Raw genomic sequence first — 16,508 nt, 5'->3', positions numbered from 1 at the left:
TGACCATGGAGCTAGTGGTAGAGGACAGTAAAACCATGGGGCCCTTGGGGCGTATCATCTGCCTGAGGTGTGATCAATGAGGAGAGGGTAGCCCAGGTGCAACTATGCTGGGACAATGTGGTATCGGCTTCTATCACTGGGGAGTGAGTCTGCCCCCGAGGTGGAATCCTCAGTCTTAGATGAGACCCAGGAGGACCAGAGGCCTAGAGGTGGCCGGGCTGACATCTGGACCCGGATCAGAGAGCTGAGTAGGGTCAGGTCCTTGACAGCAAGCACTGCTGGAACCAGATTGGAGGCAGCGAAGGTTCAAGAAACTAAGGCAAACCATAGAGGGAGGTTTCTGCCAGTAAAGTATAACTGTGAGAAGGGTACTGCTAGATCTCAGAGAACAAGTCCATTCTCTTGAGGCTAGAATAGCAGACTTAGAGGAGCTGAGGGTCCAGAGAGGTACACAGAGGACGCCTACAGAGATATTGTAGAGAAGTCCCACCTCCAGTCTGGCAGACCCTGTGCTGTGCTGCCTTGGAGAAGGGAGGTCTCCTAAAGGAAAGCATCACTTTGGTGAAGTAGGAAGTAATGCTGTAGCCTGGACCTGCTCACCAGGGGATGCAATATCCTCTCACACTAAAGATGTGTCTCCAGAAGCTTCTGCCCAAGCGGGAAGGGTTAGGACAGCTGTTGTAGTCGGTGATTCGATTATTAGGATTGTAGATAGCTGGGTGGCTGGTGGACATGAGGATCAACTGGTCACTTGCTGGCTGGTGCGAAGGTGCGGACCTCACGCTGTCACCTAGATAGGATTTTAGATAGTGCTGGGGAGGAGCCGGCTGTCTTGATGCATGTGGGTACCAATGACAAAGAAAATATGGGATGGAGTTTTGGAAGCCAAATTTAGTCTCTTAGGTAGAAAGCTGAAATCCAGATCCTCGAGGGTAGCATTTTTCAGAAATGCTCCCCATTCCATGCGCAGGACCCAACAGGGAGGCAGAGCTCCACAGTCCTCGATGCATGGTTAAGACGATGATACAGGAATGAGGGATTTAGATTTGTTTAGGAACTGGGCAACATTCTGGGAAACGGGAGCCTGTTCTGAAAGGATGGAACCAGGCTGCTGGCACTAACATATAAAAAGGAGACAGAGCAACTTTAAACTAAAATGCGGGGGAAAGCCGACAGTCACCTAGGAGCACATGATTTTAGCGAGGAGTATCCTCGAAGGATACTACTGAAACAGGATCCTTAGGGATTCCCGATAGAAAGGTTTCAATATGGTGAAAGAGAGCCACGGAGTGTTTAATGGGAGAACACAGTAAAGAATGCAAATTATCACCAACTTCAAAGCAGCCTGTAGATGCAAGGAAACAAACAATTTGTCTATATACAAATGCTAGAAGCCTAAAAAATAAGATGGAGACTTGGAGTATATAGCACTAAATGTTGAGGTAGATATAACAGGCATTTCAGAGACCTGGTGGAAGGAAGATAATCAATCGGGACACTGTGCTAACAGGGTACAAATTATATCGCAATGATAGGATCAAATTGGAGGGGGCCTGCGCTACATGTTAAGAGGGAATTGAATCAAACAAAATAAACATTCTACATAAAACAGCAGCGTGGAATCATTATGGATAGAAATTCCATGCGTGAGGGGAAGAAGTATACTAGTAGGGATGTACTACCATCCGCCAGGATAGAATGGACAGACAGATGAAGAAATGTTTACAGAAATTAGGAACGCTGGCAAATCATGGCAACATTGTAATAATGGGTGATTTCAATTATCTTAATATTGACTGGATAAATGTTACATCAGGGAGCGCTAGGGAGGTAAAAGTTCTAGATATAATAAATGACTTTTTCTTGGAGCAACTGGTCCAAGAACCAGTAAGAAGGGGGAGCTATGTTAGTGGAATGCAGGGCATGGTACGAGAGGTAAGGGTGTTGGAATCCACTGAGAAACAGTGATCATAGTTTGATCAAATTTGAGCCGATATCTGGAGTGAAGTCACTAAAGAAATCTACTGGAGCAGCATTTAATTTTCGAAAGGGCGCCTATGACAAATAAGGAAAATGGTTAAGAAGAAGCTAAGAGGGTCGATCCAAAGGTTAAGACTTTAAATCTGGTGTGGACATTGTTTAAAATACCATTGTGGAAGCCCAGACCAGATGTATTCCACGTATTAACAAAGGGTGGAAAGAAGATCAAACAAAAGCGTGGTTAAAAGGTGAAGTGACAGAGGCTATTATTTATTTACTAGAAAAAAAGGCCCGTTTCTTAATGCAATGAAACGGGCACTAGCAGTGTAATGAGTTCCTGCCATTAATGTTTCCACGGTTGTATTCTGAATATAATTGTTGTTTACATGTGTAAGATTTCTTTATATACAATAGTTTTTGTGTAAACTGTGTTACAATGTGGTAAAAGTTTTCCTTGTTCAGGCCCTTCGATCAGTTTAACAATCACATCAGAAGAGCTCCTTACTCGTGAGAATGCAACATACAGTTGCCCATATGAGAGACTGAGAGTGACAGTGTGTTTACAGACAGTGTAAGAGAGAGATACACAGAGTGATTGTGTGTGTGTGTGACAAAGTGATGAAATGTTTGTCTTCCGTTCTGTGCACTTGCCTCCACTGATGTTCGTAACTCTCTGTATATTATTGTTTGTTAGAGATTCAATCCACTCCACTTCCCTCCTCCAAGTTCCATTCTGTCTGATTGGTTCTTCGTTCCTGTGACGTCACGTTTGTTTGCTTGGCAACTATGCAGCGTTCCGTTTCCTCGACGTGAGGGCGGGGACAGTGAGAGCCAATGAAACGCTGGACTACAGACTTACGAACCCTACACTGCCACAGTGCCATGGAGTCAGCTTCAGAATGTTGGAGGTGCTTTTTATTTATTTATTTATTTAATTTATTTATTTATTGCATTTGTATCCCACATTTTCCCAACTATTTGCAGGCTCAATGTGGCTTACATAGTTTTATTAACATTGTCATTCTAGGGTATCAGATATGGTTAGTATTGTGCAGAGATTAAGTAGGGAAGAGAAGAGGAAGGGAGTGATTAGGGTAGTTATAGAAGGTGGGTTTTCATAACTGAGTAGGTTGTTGAGGTGGATTAGTGAGGTTATCAGTTATCGGTTCTTGTTGTAGGCTTTGTTGAAGAAGGATTAGGATATATTTACTGCCTTTTTGAAGGAATTCACTCAAGGTGGTGTACAATAAGAATAAATCAAACATGACCAATAGACAATTACAGCAGTAAAAATATTCACATAACAATCTTCCTGTACTAGATATTGTTTTCAAGGGTGATGATGCGGAGGAAGTGAAAGAAGTCTCAGTAAACCTGGAAGATGTACTGAGCCAAATAGTGATAAATCACCTGGACCGGATGGTATACACCCCAGCGTACTGAAAGAACTCATACATAAAATTGCTGATCTGTTGTTAGTGACCTGTAACCTGTTGTTAAAGTCATCTATTGTACCTCCCACTTGCAGTGAAAACACACATAACCACCTAAGCTTCAGGAAATCATTGAAAAGCCACCTCTTCAAAAAAGCTTATCCCACCGATCCAACATAAATCCCCACACCAGCAACACAAGATAATCGATGATCGCACAGGACAATTTATTATCCTTTACCCCATGATGCCTGAAACACCTCTACCTGTGACCATAACACAACCTTGTATTTGTCATCAACCGTAATGGCAACCGCCATTACAATACTTTGTAAGCCACATTGAGCCTGCAAATAGGTGGGGAAATGTGGGGTATAAATGTAACAATTAAATAAGTAATAAATACCTGAGGACTGGAGGGTGGCCAATATGACACTGACTTTTAAAGGGATCCAGGGGTGATCCAGGAAATTACAGACCGGTAAGCCTGACGTCACTGCCAGGTAAAACAGTGGAAACTATTATAAAGAATAAAATTACAGAACACATATATAAATATGGAATATGGTTTAACGGGACAGAGTCAGTATGGGTTCAGCCAAGGGGAGTTTTGCCTCACCAATTTGCTTCATTTCTTTGAAGGCATGAATAAACATGTGGATAAACGTCAGCCGGTTGATGTAGTGTATCTAGATTTTCAGAAAGCTTTTGATAAAGCGCCTCATGAGAGACTCCTGAGAAAATAAACAGTCTTGGGATAGGAGGCAAGGTTCTGGTGTGGATTAGGAGTTGGTTACTGGACAGAAAACAGAGGGTAGGGCTAAATGATTAGTAAGACCTTTGCACCCAAACCAACGGGGACCCGTTTCACCATAAAACTGGCTTCTTCAGGGTGACTCAGAGCCACTTGCACCACTTTTCGAAACTTAGAGTCTGCTATGTCACCCTGAAGAAGCCAGCTTTATGGTGAAACGGGTCCTCGTTGGTTTGGGTACGAAGGAAGGTCTTACTCACCTATTCTGAAGTCTGGCCATTTTGAAGCACTTTAAATCTCGTTAAGTAAAGGATCTTGTAACTACGAGGATTGTTCGTTGACTTCAGAGTGTCAGATTTTTCACTGAATTTCCACTGCATACATGACGGATTTGAAGATTTTTATTTTATGTCTGTGGGATTCATGGTTTGAGGAACAGTTGAAGCACTAGCGTTTTGAAGTTTTGATTTTTCTAAATAAAAATCTTTGTAACTTATTTGGGTAGTGGTGAGAGACTCCTGTTTTGGGGATGCAGTTACATATATTAGACCTAATGCTCCGTCATAGCCTCCCTGTCCCTCCTTTTCTCTTCAGCAACATATTCGGGTCATCAAGACTCTTCTCATTCATCTTCTGGGCAGTCCTAGACCATTCTGATCACCTTCCTTGGAAACGCTTCTAGCCTTAGTAAAACTTTAGGGACCGTTGTACTAAAGGCTTGCCGCATGGCAACCCGGAACTACCGCCGGTCCAACGCAGGTGCCAGCAGTAATTCCGTTCCCCAGCACGCGCCATTTCCGGTGCTAGCAGAAATATTGAAAAAAATACGTCCGCAGGGGGTTATCCGGAAGTTATCAGGCAGCGTCACGTACTTCCCCCGAAATGACCACACGGCCATTTCATTTTTGGCTGTTTTCACCCACTGCGGTAAAAGCACTGGCGCACAGCAAAAATGGCCGCCACCGCTAGCACAGAGTCCTTGTTACCGCAGCTTAGTAAAAGTGCCTCTTAGTGAGATACAACCTCCAAAGCGATGAAGTCCACGGCCCCTGAGGCTAACAGAGCATCTGCTCCCTACCACTTGGAGAGAGCAGGATGCCAGACCCGGTGCCCAGTTCTTGCTTTGGGTCTCTCTCCTATCACGCTTCATCTGTTGGTACAGGAAGAGAGCCTTTTTCAAATGAAGGCGAGCTCTGGAATGAGGGGGCTTACGACAAAGTTAAGAGGGAATAGGCTTAGGAGTAACCTAAGGAAGTACTATTTCACAGAAAGGGTGGTGGAAGCGTGGAATGTCCTCCCGGTGGAGGTGGTGAAGTCGAGATCTGTTCCAGAGTTTAATAAGGCATGGGATAAGCATGTGGGTTCGCTTAGGAACAGGAAGAATTAGGGGTTACAGAGGATGGTAGACTGGATGGGTCATATGGCCTTTATCTGCCGTCATGTTTCTCTGTTTCTAGAAGCAACATTTTTTCCATTAACAGCTCTCAATTCTGTGGAACTCTGTCAAAAGTAACCTTTCAGTTGCCCACCAGCAAGTGCAAGGACGCCTCTGATTCAGATTCACTAAACCTTATTGGCTGGACAATTTATATATGCATCGCCTGCTCAGTCTCTCCATACTTGGGTCCTGCAGGCTGAAATAGAGCAGGAAGTATAGGATGTGTTCTTTCTGTTGCTCTCCATCACACAGTTGATCAAACTTCTCTTACAGAACACATCCTGAGCTTTCATTCTATTTTCTCTATGCAGTAATTCAGTGCATGAAAAGGGACTTTAAACTACGTAGTCATCAGGGTGAATTCGGAAACCATAAAGCAGTGCCCAAGCTCTAGATTTTATTCAATTGTATATCTCAGTAAGGGGACACAAACTGCTCTACAGATCCCCCGCACTCATAACCATTCCTGGCAGCTCCAAGAAAGCCCAGATAGGATTCATGGGTACCATCCCACAGACCCTCTGAGGTCTCTAACTCTGCTGTACCACATGACAGGAGCCTTTCCCATCTCTGTTCCCAGAAAGGTAAAATAAGGAACTGAGGATATTACGGCTTAGAATCACTTCCCATAATTCATTCTCCTTTATCGATGTACTGCCCCTTCTTCTGCCCTACCGGTTCCTCTCTCTTCCCAGAGGACTTCCTGCGTGGACAACCTGCTTTCCCACTGCCAATCCTTCTCTCAGCCTTTACTAATTCCTCTACCTCTCTTCTTTCCACAAACATTTGCCCTGCCTGCCTCTCTCTAGCAGGGGAAGCTTAAAGCCCACCTCTTCAATGCTGCCTTGGACACCTAACTCTTACCTTCAGGATATCCAGACTGCCCCAATTTGACTGCCCTTATCGAACTGACTATTCACTTGTCCTTTAGATTGTAAGCTCTTTGAGCAGGGACTGTCCTTTTATGTTAAATTCTACAGCGCTGTGTAACCCTAGTAGCGCTTTAGAAATGTTAAGTAGTAGTAGTAGAGTTACTGATTTAGCAACGAAGAGAAAACAGCACTGATAATGCTCCCTCCTGGTCCATAAAATTATCTACGGCGAAGCCCCAGGATACAAGATAGACCTCAAAGACCTGCCAACCAGAAACACAACAAGATCAGCTCGAACATACCTTAATCTCCACTACCCAAACAACAGAGGACTCAAATACAAATCAACATATGCATCCAGCTTCTCCTATTTAAGCGTGCAACTATGGAACGCATTGCCAAAAATAGTAAAAACAACATACGACCACCCAAGATTCCGGAAAAAAACTAAAAACACCTGTTCCAAAAGGCATACCCCCACCGACCCAACATAAGAACCAGAGTACCTACTACACAATCAACACCAGGAACGTAATGGACTCACCCCAATTCTCCCTCTTACTACCTAATGTTCCCCCAATGTATATATCATATATGTTGGGTATTATTAGGAAAGGTATGGAAAACAGGTGTGAGGATGTTATAATGCCGTCGTATCGCTCCATGGTGCGACCGCACCTTGAGTATTGTGTTCAATTCTGGTCGCCGCATCTCAAGAAAGATATAGTAGAATTGGAAAAGGTGCAGCGAAGGGCGACTAAAATGATAGCGGGGATGGGACGGCTTCCCTATGAAGAAAGATTAAGGAGGCTAGGGCTATTCAGCTTGGAGAAGAGACGGCTGAAGGGAGACATGATAGAGGTATATAAAATATTGAGTGGAGTGGAACAGGTGGATGTGAAGCGTCTGTTCACACTTTCCAAAAATACTAGGACTAGGGGGCATGCGATTAAACTACAGTATAGTAAATTTAAAACAAATCGGAGAAAATTGTTCTTCACCCAACGTGTAATTAAACTCTGGAATTCATTGCCGGAAAATGTGGTGAAGGCGGTTAGCTTAGCAGAGTTTAAAAAGGGGTTGGACGGTTTCCTAAAGAACAAGTCCATAAACCACTACTAAATGGACTTGGGATAAATCCACAATTCCAGGAATAACATGTAGAGAATGTTTGTACGTTTGGGAAGCTTGCCAGGTGCCCTTGGCCTGGATTGGCCACTGTCGTGGACAGGATGCTGGGCTCGATGGACCCTTGGTCTTTTCCCAGTGTGGCATTACTTATGTATTTATGTATATAAACTCTATTCTACCACAACCACACATTGTACTTGTTCACACTTTGTATTTGTTCAGACCGGAACCGGCGAACACCGCTACGGTACTATGTAAGCCACATTGAGCCTGCAAATAGGTGGGAAAATGTGGGATACAAATGTAACAAATAAATAAATAAAATAAATAAATAAAAAGGGGGACATTTGACAAAGGACTGTACAGTACATACTTAAGTACATAAGTATTGCCATACTGGGAAAGACCAAAAGTCCATCAAGCCCAGCATTCTGTTTCCAACAGTGGCCAATCCAGGTGACAATATACCTGGCAAGATCCCAAAAAAGTACAGAACATTTTATACTGCTTATCCCAGAAATAGTGGATTTTCCCCAAGCCCATTCAATAACGGTCTATGGACTTTTCCTTTAGGAAGCTGGCCAAACCTTTTTTAAACTCCACTAAGCTAACTGCCTTTACCACATTCTTTGGCAACGAATTCCAGAGTTTAATTACACGTTGAGTGAAGAAAACGTTTCTCTGATTCGTTTCAAATTTACTACATTGCAGCTTCATCGCATGCCCCCTAGTCCTAGTATTTTTGGAAAGCGTAAACAGACGCTTCACATCTACCCGTTCAACTCCACTCATTATTTTATAGACCTCTATCATATCTCCCCTCAGCCCCCTTTTCTCCAAGCTGAAGAGCCGCTTTAGCCTTTTCTCATAGGGAAGTCGGCCCATCCCCTTTATCATTTTCGTCGCCCTTCTCTGCACCTTTTCTAATTCCACTAAATCTTTTTTGAGATGCGGCGACCAGAATTGAACACAATGTTCGAGGGGCGGTCGCACCATGGAGCGATACAAAGGATTTATAACATCCTCATTTTTGTTTTCCATTCCTTTCCTAATACCACATAACATTCTATTTGCTTTCTTAGCCGCCACAGCACACTGAGCAGAGGGTTTCAACGTATCATCAATGACGACTCCTAGATCCGTTTCTTGGTCAGTGACTCCTAACGTGGAACCTTGCATGACGTAGCTATAATTCGGGTTCCTCTTTCCCACATGCATCACTTTGCACTTGCTCACATTAAACGTCATCTGCCATTTAGATACCCAGTCTCCCAGTTTTGTAAGGTCCTCTTGTAATTTCTCACAATCATCTTGCGATTTAACAACTTTGAATAACTTTGTGTCATCAGCAAATTTAATTACCTCACTAGTTACTCCCATCTCTAGGTCTTTTATAAATGCAGAGAACAGATAATGCTAAAGAGCACAATGCATCAAAAACAATGAAAAAGAAGTGGATTTTATAGAAAAGCACACACTGCACTGATAACACTGAAATGGAAATGATTTACCGGAGGAGCACACACTGCACTGATAACACTGAAATGGTATAAGGGACCAGAGAAGCACACACTGCACTGATAACACTGAAAATGGGATAAGGTACCAGAGGAGCACACACTGCACTGATAACACTGAAAATGGTATAAGGGACCAGAGAAGCACACACTGCACTGATAACACTGAAAATGGGATAAGGTACCAGGGGAGCACAAACTGCACTGATAACACTGAAAACGGTATAAGGTACCAGAGAAGCACACACTGCACTGATAACACTGAAATGGAAATGATTTACTGGAGGAGCACACACTGATAACACTGAAAGGGAGAAGATTACCAGAGGAGCACACACTGCACTGATAACACTGAAAAGGGGGCAATGTAACAGAGGAGCACACACTGCACTGATAACACTGAAATGGAAATGATTTACTGGAGGAGCACACACTGATAACACTGAAAGGGAGAAGATTACCAGAGGAGCACACACTGCACTGATAACACTGAAAAGGGGGCAATGTAACAGAGGAGCACACACTGCACTGATAACACTGAAATGGAAATGATTTACCCGAGAAGCACACACTGCATCAATAATGCTGAAAAGGAGCCAACCTACAACTTACTGTACATAACACTCATAACTATGAAATGAAGAAGATTTACCAAAGAAGTGCACACTGCACTGATAACACTGAAAAGGAACTAATTTACCAGAGGAGCACACACTGCACTGATATGTCCGAAAACAGACTAATGTACTAATGGAGCACACACTGCACTAATAACACTGAAAAGGAGCTGATTTATTACAGGAGCACACACTGCACTGATAATACTGAAAGGAACTGATTTACCTATAGAGCGCATACTGAAGTAATAAAATTGAACAGGGACTGGTTTACCCAAGGAGCGCACACTGCACTGATAACACTGAAAATGGGATAAGGTACCAGAAGAGCACACACTGCACTGATAACACTGAAATGGAAATGATTTACCGGAGGAGCACACACTGCACTGATAACACTGAAAAGGAGCTGATTTATTACAGGAGCACACACTGCACTGATAACATTGAAAACGATATAAGGTACCAGAGAAGCACACACTGCACTGATAACACTGAAAAGGAACTGATTTACCTATAGAGCGCGTACTGAAGTAATAAAATTGAACAGAGACTGGTTTACCCGAGGAGCGCACACTGCACTGATAACACCAAAAGCACTTTTGTGCACAGTCCTGGGGTAGGTACCAGTCCATGTTCCCTATCCCCCCTCTGTCATATTCAGTCATAACCTCTTTAGCCTTTCCTCATAGGAGCCTTGTCCACCCGGGCAGTGGCACACACTCACCTTTGGATCCTGGGGGCGACAGGGGGTTCTTCCTCTGGAGCAGGTGGTCACAGGTCAAGTTCCAGGTGCTGAGATTGCCTGTGAAGTTTGCTGAATAATTCCCCGGTCTGCACAGCAGATCTTGCAGGACGGTGGCATTTTCCGTTAGTTTAAAGATATCCATTGTTTTTACCCTTACAGGGGACTTTGGAGGTGGTCACAAATGGTTGTTCTCCTCCAGGTCTGAGCAATTCAGCTCCCCTCACAGTTCCTCTTGGGTCTGTGATGGGCTCCCCCAGTCACTTCTCCTCTCACACAGTTCTAATCTTCAGCAGTTCTCTCTGCCAGAAAAGAGCTGGTCAGTTGCAAACTGCATGAACTCAGTCTCACAGCGCTGCCAGTCACAGGCTCTCTCTTCTCCTCTTGCTCCAGGATGGGCTGAGATGCTGCTCGTTTCCCTCTGCAATGGGCAGTAGAGTAGAGTGAGTGGGAGTGTGAAGGTGCTGCAGTAACAGACCTGGGAGATATATATTCCATCACACACACAGGGGGAATGAATGAGCAAAGCCACAGCTCCCTCTACCTGCAATCAGCAGCACTGCAACAAGAACAGCAGCTCCCTAGAAGAATCAACCACTTCCTCAGACCAAAAAATATCCCTGCTGGAGTCCAGTATCCTGTTTCCAAACAGTGACCAATCCAAGTTAAGTGTCTGAGAGGATCCCAAAAGGAGCAAGATTTCAGGTTGAGTGGAATGGAAGAGGTAAACACACAATCGACTGTTTACATTTTCAAAAGTACAAAGACTAGGGAACACTCCGTGAAGTTTCATAGTGGAACATTTAAGGCAAATAGGAGAAAACGTGTTTTCATTCAACACAGGTGCAGAGAAGGGCGACGAAAATGATAAAGGGGATGGGACAACTTCCCTATGAGGAAGGCTAAAGCGGCTAGGGCTCTTCAGCTTGGAGAAAAGGCGGCTGAGGGGAGATATGATAGAGGTCTATAAAATAATGAGTGGAGTTGAACGGGTAGATGTGAAGCGTCTGTTTACGCTTTCCAAAAATACTAGGACTAGGGGCATGCGATGAAGCTACAATGTAGTAAATTTAAAAGAATCGGAGAAAATGTTTCTTCACTCAACATGTAATTAAACTCTGGAATTCATTGCCAGAGAATGTGGTAAAGGCGGTTAGCTTAGAAGAGTTTTAGAAAGGTTTGGACGGCTTCCTAAAGGAAAAGTCCATAGACCGTTATTAAATGGACTTGGGAAAAATCTACTATTTCTGGGATAAGCAATATAAATGTTTTGTACTTTTGGGGATCTTGCCAGGTATTTGTGATCTGGATTGGCCACTGTTGGAAACAGGATGCTGGGCTCGATGGACCTTTGGTGTTTCCCAATATGGCAATACTTATGTACTTATGCACATAGTTAAGTTCTAGAAATCGTTGTAGAAGGTGTGGGAAAAAACAGTTAGTATAGAAAAGGCCCATATTACATAATCCCAGGGATAAGCAGTGGTTTATGGACTTTTCCTCCAGGAATTTGTCCAAACCTTTCTTTAAAAAGCTGCTCCATTAACTACTTTTACCACATTCTCCGGCAATGAGTTCCAGAGCTTAACTATACATTAAGTTTAAAAAAATATATCTCAATGTGCTACTAGGTAACTTCATGGCATGTCCCCTGATAACATATAGTAGCATAGTAAATGACGGCACTGGTCTCCCGACGCCACCGCATTTCCTTCCCTGTTCTCTCTTCCCTCATGTCAAGTCCAGCATGCTTGTTTTAATGAAACTGAGCATTCACGCATGCTCAGTTTTGCTAAAACGAGCATGCCGGATGTGAGGGGAAGAAAGAGCAGGGCAGGAAATGTGTCGGTGCTGGAGACCAGCGCTGGAAAAAGCACTTCAGCTGGCAGGGGCACAGATCCAGTTTGGGGGGCCCAGGCCCCCGTGGCCCCCATAGCTACGCCACTGCTTAGTGGAGATTGGGTGGCAACGCTGATAATTGGAGAGTAAAACCAATGCTGGGCAGACTTGTCATGAGCAGATTCAGGTTGGGAAAGCTAGATATTTGGAGGGCATATGTAACTTTGCCCAGAGAGAGATGAGACGGGCCACTGCTTCCGCTGCTGGATTAGCAAAGGCAGATTCGAAGCCCAAGAGGGAGTAACCATCCTCTGCTACCAATATGTTTATTTTCTCCGAATCTACCTTTGCTAATCCAGCAACGGAAGCAGTGGCCCGTCTCATCTCTCTCTGGGCAAAGTTACATATGCCCTCCAAATATCTAGCTTTCCCAACCTTGAATCTGCTCATGGCAGTTCAGTACAGGCTCAGCCGTAGCTAAGTCTGTAATTAAAGAGGAACCCAGTTTCAATTAGTTAAAGAGATATAGTTTATTAGTATTAATTAGCATTGATACATTACCCAATAATGAGGATACCAGCAATTCAGTCAATCATACAGTGGAACAGAATCACACGACACATCAGCTCTCGGTGGTACTCTGTCTCTCTCCTCCATCAGCATCTGCCTCTGTATCTGCGTCTGTCTCTCTCTCTCTGTCTCTCCTTCTGCGTCTTACACTTCTCGGGGTGCTTCCTTTATACTGTCTCAACCCAATGGATTCCAATGGGATCCAGCTTTGTCAGCAGAACTTGCTATCCCTTATCAATTGATAAGGAACCGATAAGGGTGACTTCATTAGGTCCCAGGTTCCAACTATACACAAAAGGGGTGCAAAGCACAGGTGGCGAGATGACTTCATCGGTCATTCTGCTCTTCTCAGCTATTCTCAGCTCCCCCTCCCTCTGAGAACTCTCTAACTACGTACATCTACCCCCTTATCTACTTTCATTAGCCCAAAACATCTTTCATGACTCTTCACTTATGCCAGTCCCAGGCATGTTTATAAGAGCAAAGGACCCCCTCCCGTGCCAGCTCCCTGGGAACTCAGTTCAGCTTATGCTGCAGAAAAATGTATTTTGTATCAGAGATGACTTTGGATTTTTAAGAGAAGCCCAGCTCTTATTATGAGCCATTTGCTTGTAGAGGCCTAGCTCTTTAGCCTGAGCCATTGACCTGTATTTTACTGAGAGCAAGGGCGGCCATATATATACACCATACAAGTCTGCCCAGCATTGGTTTTACTCTCCAATTATCAGCGTTGCCACCCAATCTCCACTAAGCAGTGGCGTAGCTATGGGGGCCACGGGGGCCTGGGCCCCCCAAACGGATCTGTGCCCCTGCCAGCTGAAGTGCTTTTTCCAGCTCTGGTCTCCAGCACCAACACATTTCCTGCCCTGCTCTCTCTTCCGGCATGCTCAGTTTCATTAAAACAAGCAAGCTGGACATGACATGAGGGGAAGAGAGAGCAGGGAAGGAAATGCGGTGGCGTTGGAGACCAGTGGCCAATCCAGGCTTCAAGAACCCGGCAACCCCCCCCCCCCAAAAAAAAAAAAAACAATTCTTAATAATGTTCAATGGACTTTTCCCTCAAGAATCTGTCCAAACCCCCCCCCCCCCAAGCCACAGAATAGTCATAATGCGGAAAGAGTAGTGTTGTGATCATACGTACTTTGGTTTTCTGTGTAGCCGAGGGTAGTGTTTTATGTGGATCGGGATGATATGCCTGTTTGACCAGGGTGGTTTTTAGCATGTTCTGGAAGTTTAGGTGGTCGTAGGTCGTTTTCACTGCTTTTGGTAGTGCATGTTATCCCACGCATGTTTGAATTCCATGGTCTCAGTACTTTTTAAAAGAGTAAACAATTGATTCACTTTTACCCATTCTACTCCCACTCAGGGTATTGTAGACCTCTATCATATCCCCCCTCCAAGCTGAAGAGCCCTAACCTCTTCAGGACAAAGGGACAGCACCCTTGTAATGCAGAAAGCTCTCCAGAAGCTGGGGGAGGGGATAAACGCTTTGGTACAGACTTTTCTGAAGTACTACTTACCTATGGAAAGGGAGAGGAAAGACTACATAATATGGACAAGTTCAATGAGTGCTTCAAAGTCTGGAGACAACAAGAAGGTTTTAGATACATAGGACGATGGGACAACATATGGAAAAGCAAAAGCCTATGCTGTAATGATGGGCTAGATATTTCTGTGACAGGAAGAGGATCGTCTTTGAGAAGACAGGCTCATTTTCAAAGCACATAGACTTACCAAGTTAGAACAAAAGAACATAAGAGTAGCCATATACTGGGTCAGACCAAAGGTCCATCAAGCCCAGCATCCTGTTTCCGAACAGTGGCCAATCCAGGTCACAAGTACCTGGCAGAAATCCAATGTTACATATGTTCCTCTTTGAGGGTGATATGGAGGGGCATAAATCGAACTGGGCGTCCATCTTTAAGGGCGCCCATCTCTAAGGACGTCCCGGCGAAGGGGCGGGGCAATCCCGTATTATCGAAACAAGATGGGCGTCCATCTTTCGTTTCGATAATACAGTCGGGGACACCCAAATCTCAACATTTAGGTCGGTCATCTTGACATTTAGGTCGACCTTAGAGATGGGCGACCTCGGTTTTCGGCGATAATGGAAACCGAGGACGCCCATCTCAAAAACGACCAAATCTAAAGCATTTGGTCATGGAGGAGCCAGCATTCGTAGTGCACTGGTCCCCCTCTCATGCCAGACACCAAACGGGCACCATAGGGGGCACTGCAGTGGATATCACAAATTGCTTCCAGCTGCATAGCTCCCTTACCTTGTGTGCTTGAGCCCCCCAAACCCACTACCCACAACTCTACACCACTACCATAGCCCTTAGGGATGAAGGGGGGCACCTACATGTGGGTACAGTGGGTTTCTGGTGGGTTTTGGAGGGCTCCCATTTACCACCACAAGTGTAACAGGTAGGGGGGTGGGCCTGGGTCCGCCTGTCTGAAGTGCACTGCATCCACTAAAAACTGCTCCAGGGACCTGCATACTGCTGCCAGGGAGCTGGGTATGACATTTGAGGCTGGCATAGAGGCTGGCAAAAAATGTATTGTAATTTTTTTGAGGTTGGGAGGGGGTTGGTGACCACTGGGGGAGTAAGGGAGGTCATCCCAGATTCCTTCCGGTGGTCATCTGTCAGTTTGGGCACCTTTTTGAGGCTTGGTTGTGAAAAAAAAGGGACCTAGTAAAGTCGGCCAAATGCTCGTCAGGGATGCCCTTCTTTTTTCCATTATCGGCCGAGGACACCCATCTCTTAACCACGCCCCCGTCCCTCCTTTGGTACACTGCGACACGCCCCCTTGAACTTAGTCATCCCTGCAATGGAAAGCAGTTGAGAAAGCCCAAAATCGACTTTCGATTATGCTGATTTGGGCAACCCTGAGAGAAGGACGCCCATCTCTTAACCACGCCCCCACCCCGCCTTCGGTACACTGCCGACACGCCCCCTTGAACTTTAGTCATCCCTGTGACGGAAAGCAGTTGAGAAAGCCCAAAATTGGCTTCCGATTATGACGATTTGGGCGCCCTTAGGAGAAGGACGCCCATTCTCTTAACCACGCCCTGTCCCGCCTTCGGTACACTGCCGACACGCCCTCTTGAACTTAGTCATCCCTGCCACAGAAGCAGTTGAGAAAGCCCAAAATTGGCTTCCGATTATGCCAATTTGGCGCCCTTAGGAGAAGGACGCCCATCTCTTAAACCACGCCCCCGCCCCGCCTTCGGTACACTGCCAACACGCCCCCTTGAACTTTAGTCATCCCTGCGATGAAAAGCAGTTGAGAAAGCCCAAAATTGGCTTCCGATTATGCCGATTTGGGCGCCCTTAGGAGAAGGACGCCCATCTCTTAACCATGCCCCCGCCCCGCCTTCGGTACACTGCCGACACGCCCCCTTGAACTTTAGTCATCCCTGTGACGGAAAGCAGTTGAGAAAGCCCAAAATGGCTTCCGATTATGCCGATTTGGGCGCCCTTAGGAGAAGGACGCCCATCTCTTAACCACGCCCCCGTCCCGCCTTCGGTTACACTGCCGACATGCCCCCTTGAACTTTAGTCATCCCTGCGACGGAAAGCAGTTGAGAAAGCCCAAAATTGGCTTCCG

General features: G+C 45.2%; 1 protein-coding gene across 1 annotated transcript in view; it reads right to left on the bottom strand.

Moving 5' to 3' along the window:
* Positions 1-10,632, bottom strand: part of LOC115459616 (cholecystokinin receptor-like) — a 48,547-nt gene extending 37,915 nt beyond the window's left edge. The window contains exon 1 of the mRNA XM_030189426.1: positions 10,470-10,632. Within this exon, the coding sequence (XP_030045286.1) occupies positions 10,470-10,632 (163 nt within the window). The remainder of the gene's footprint in view (positions 1-10,469) is intronic.
* Positions 10,633-16,508: the final 5,876 nt, after the last annotated feature.

The sequence above is a fragment of the Microcaecilia unicolor genome, unplaced genomic scaffold (assembly GCF_901765095.1).
Source record: "Microcaecilia unicolor unplaced genomic scaffold, aMicUni1.1, whole genome shotgun sequence".
NCBI classification, from domain to species: Eukaryota; Metazoa; Chordata; class Amphibia; order Gymnophiona; family Siphonopidae; genus Microcaecilia; species Microcaecilia unicolor.
Note: the sequence above shows the minus strand (reverse complement) of the source record. Positions and strands in the feature narration are given on the sequence as shown.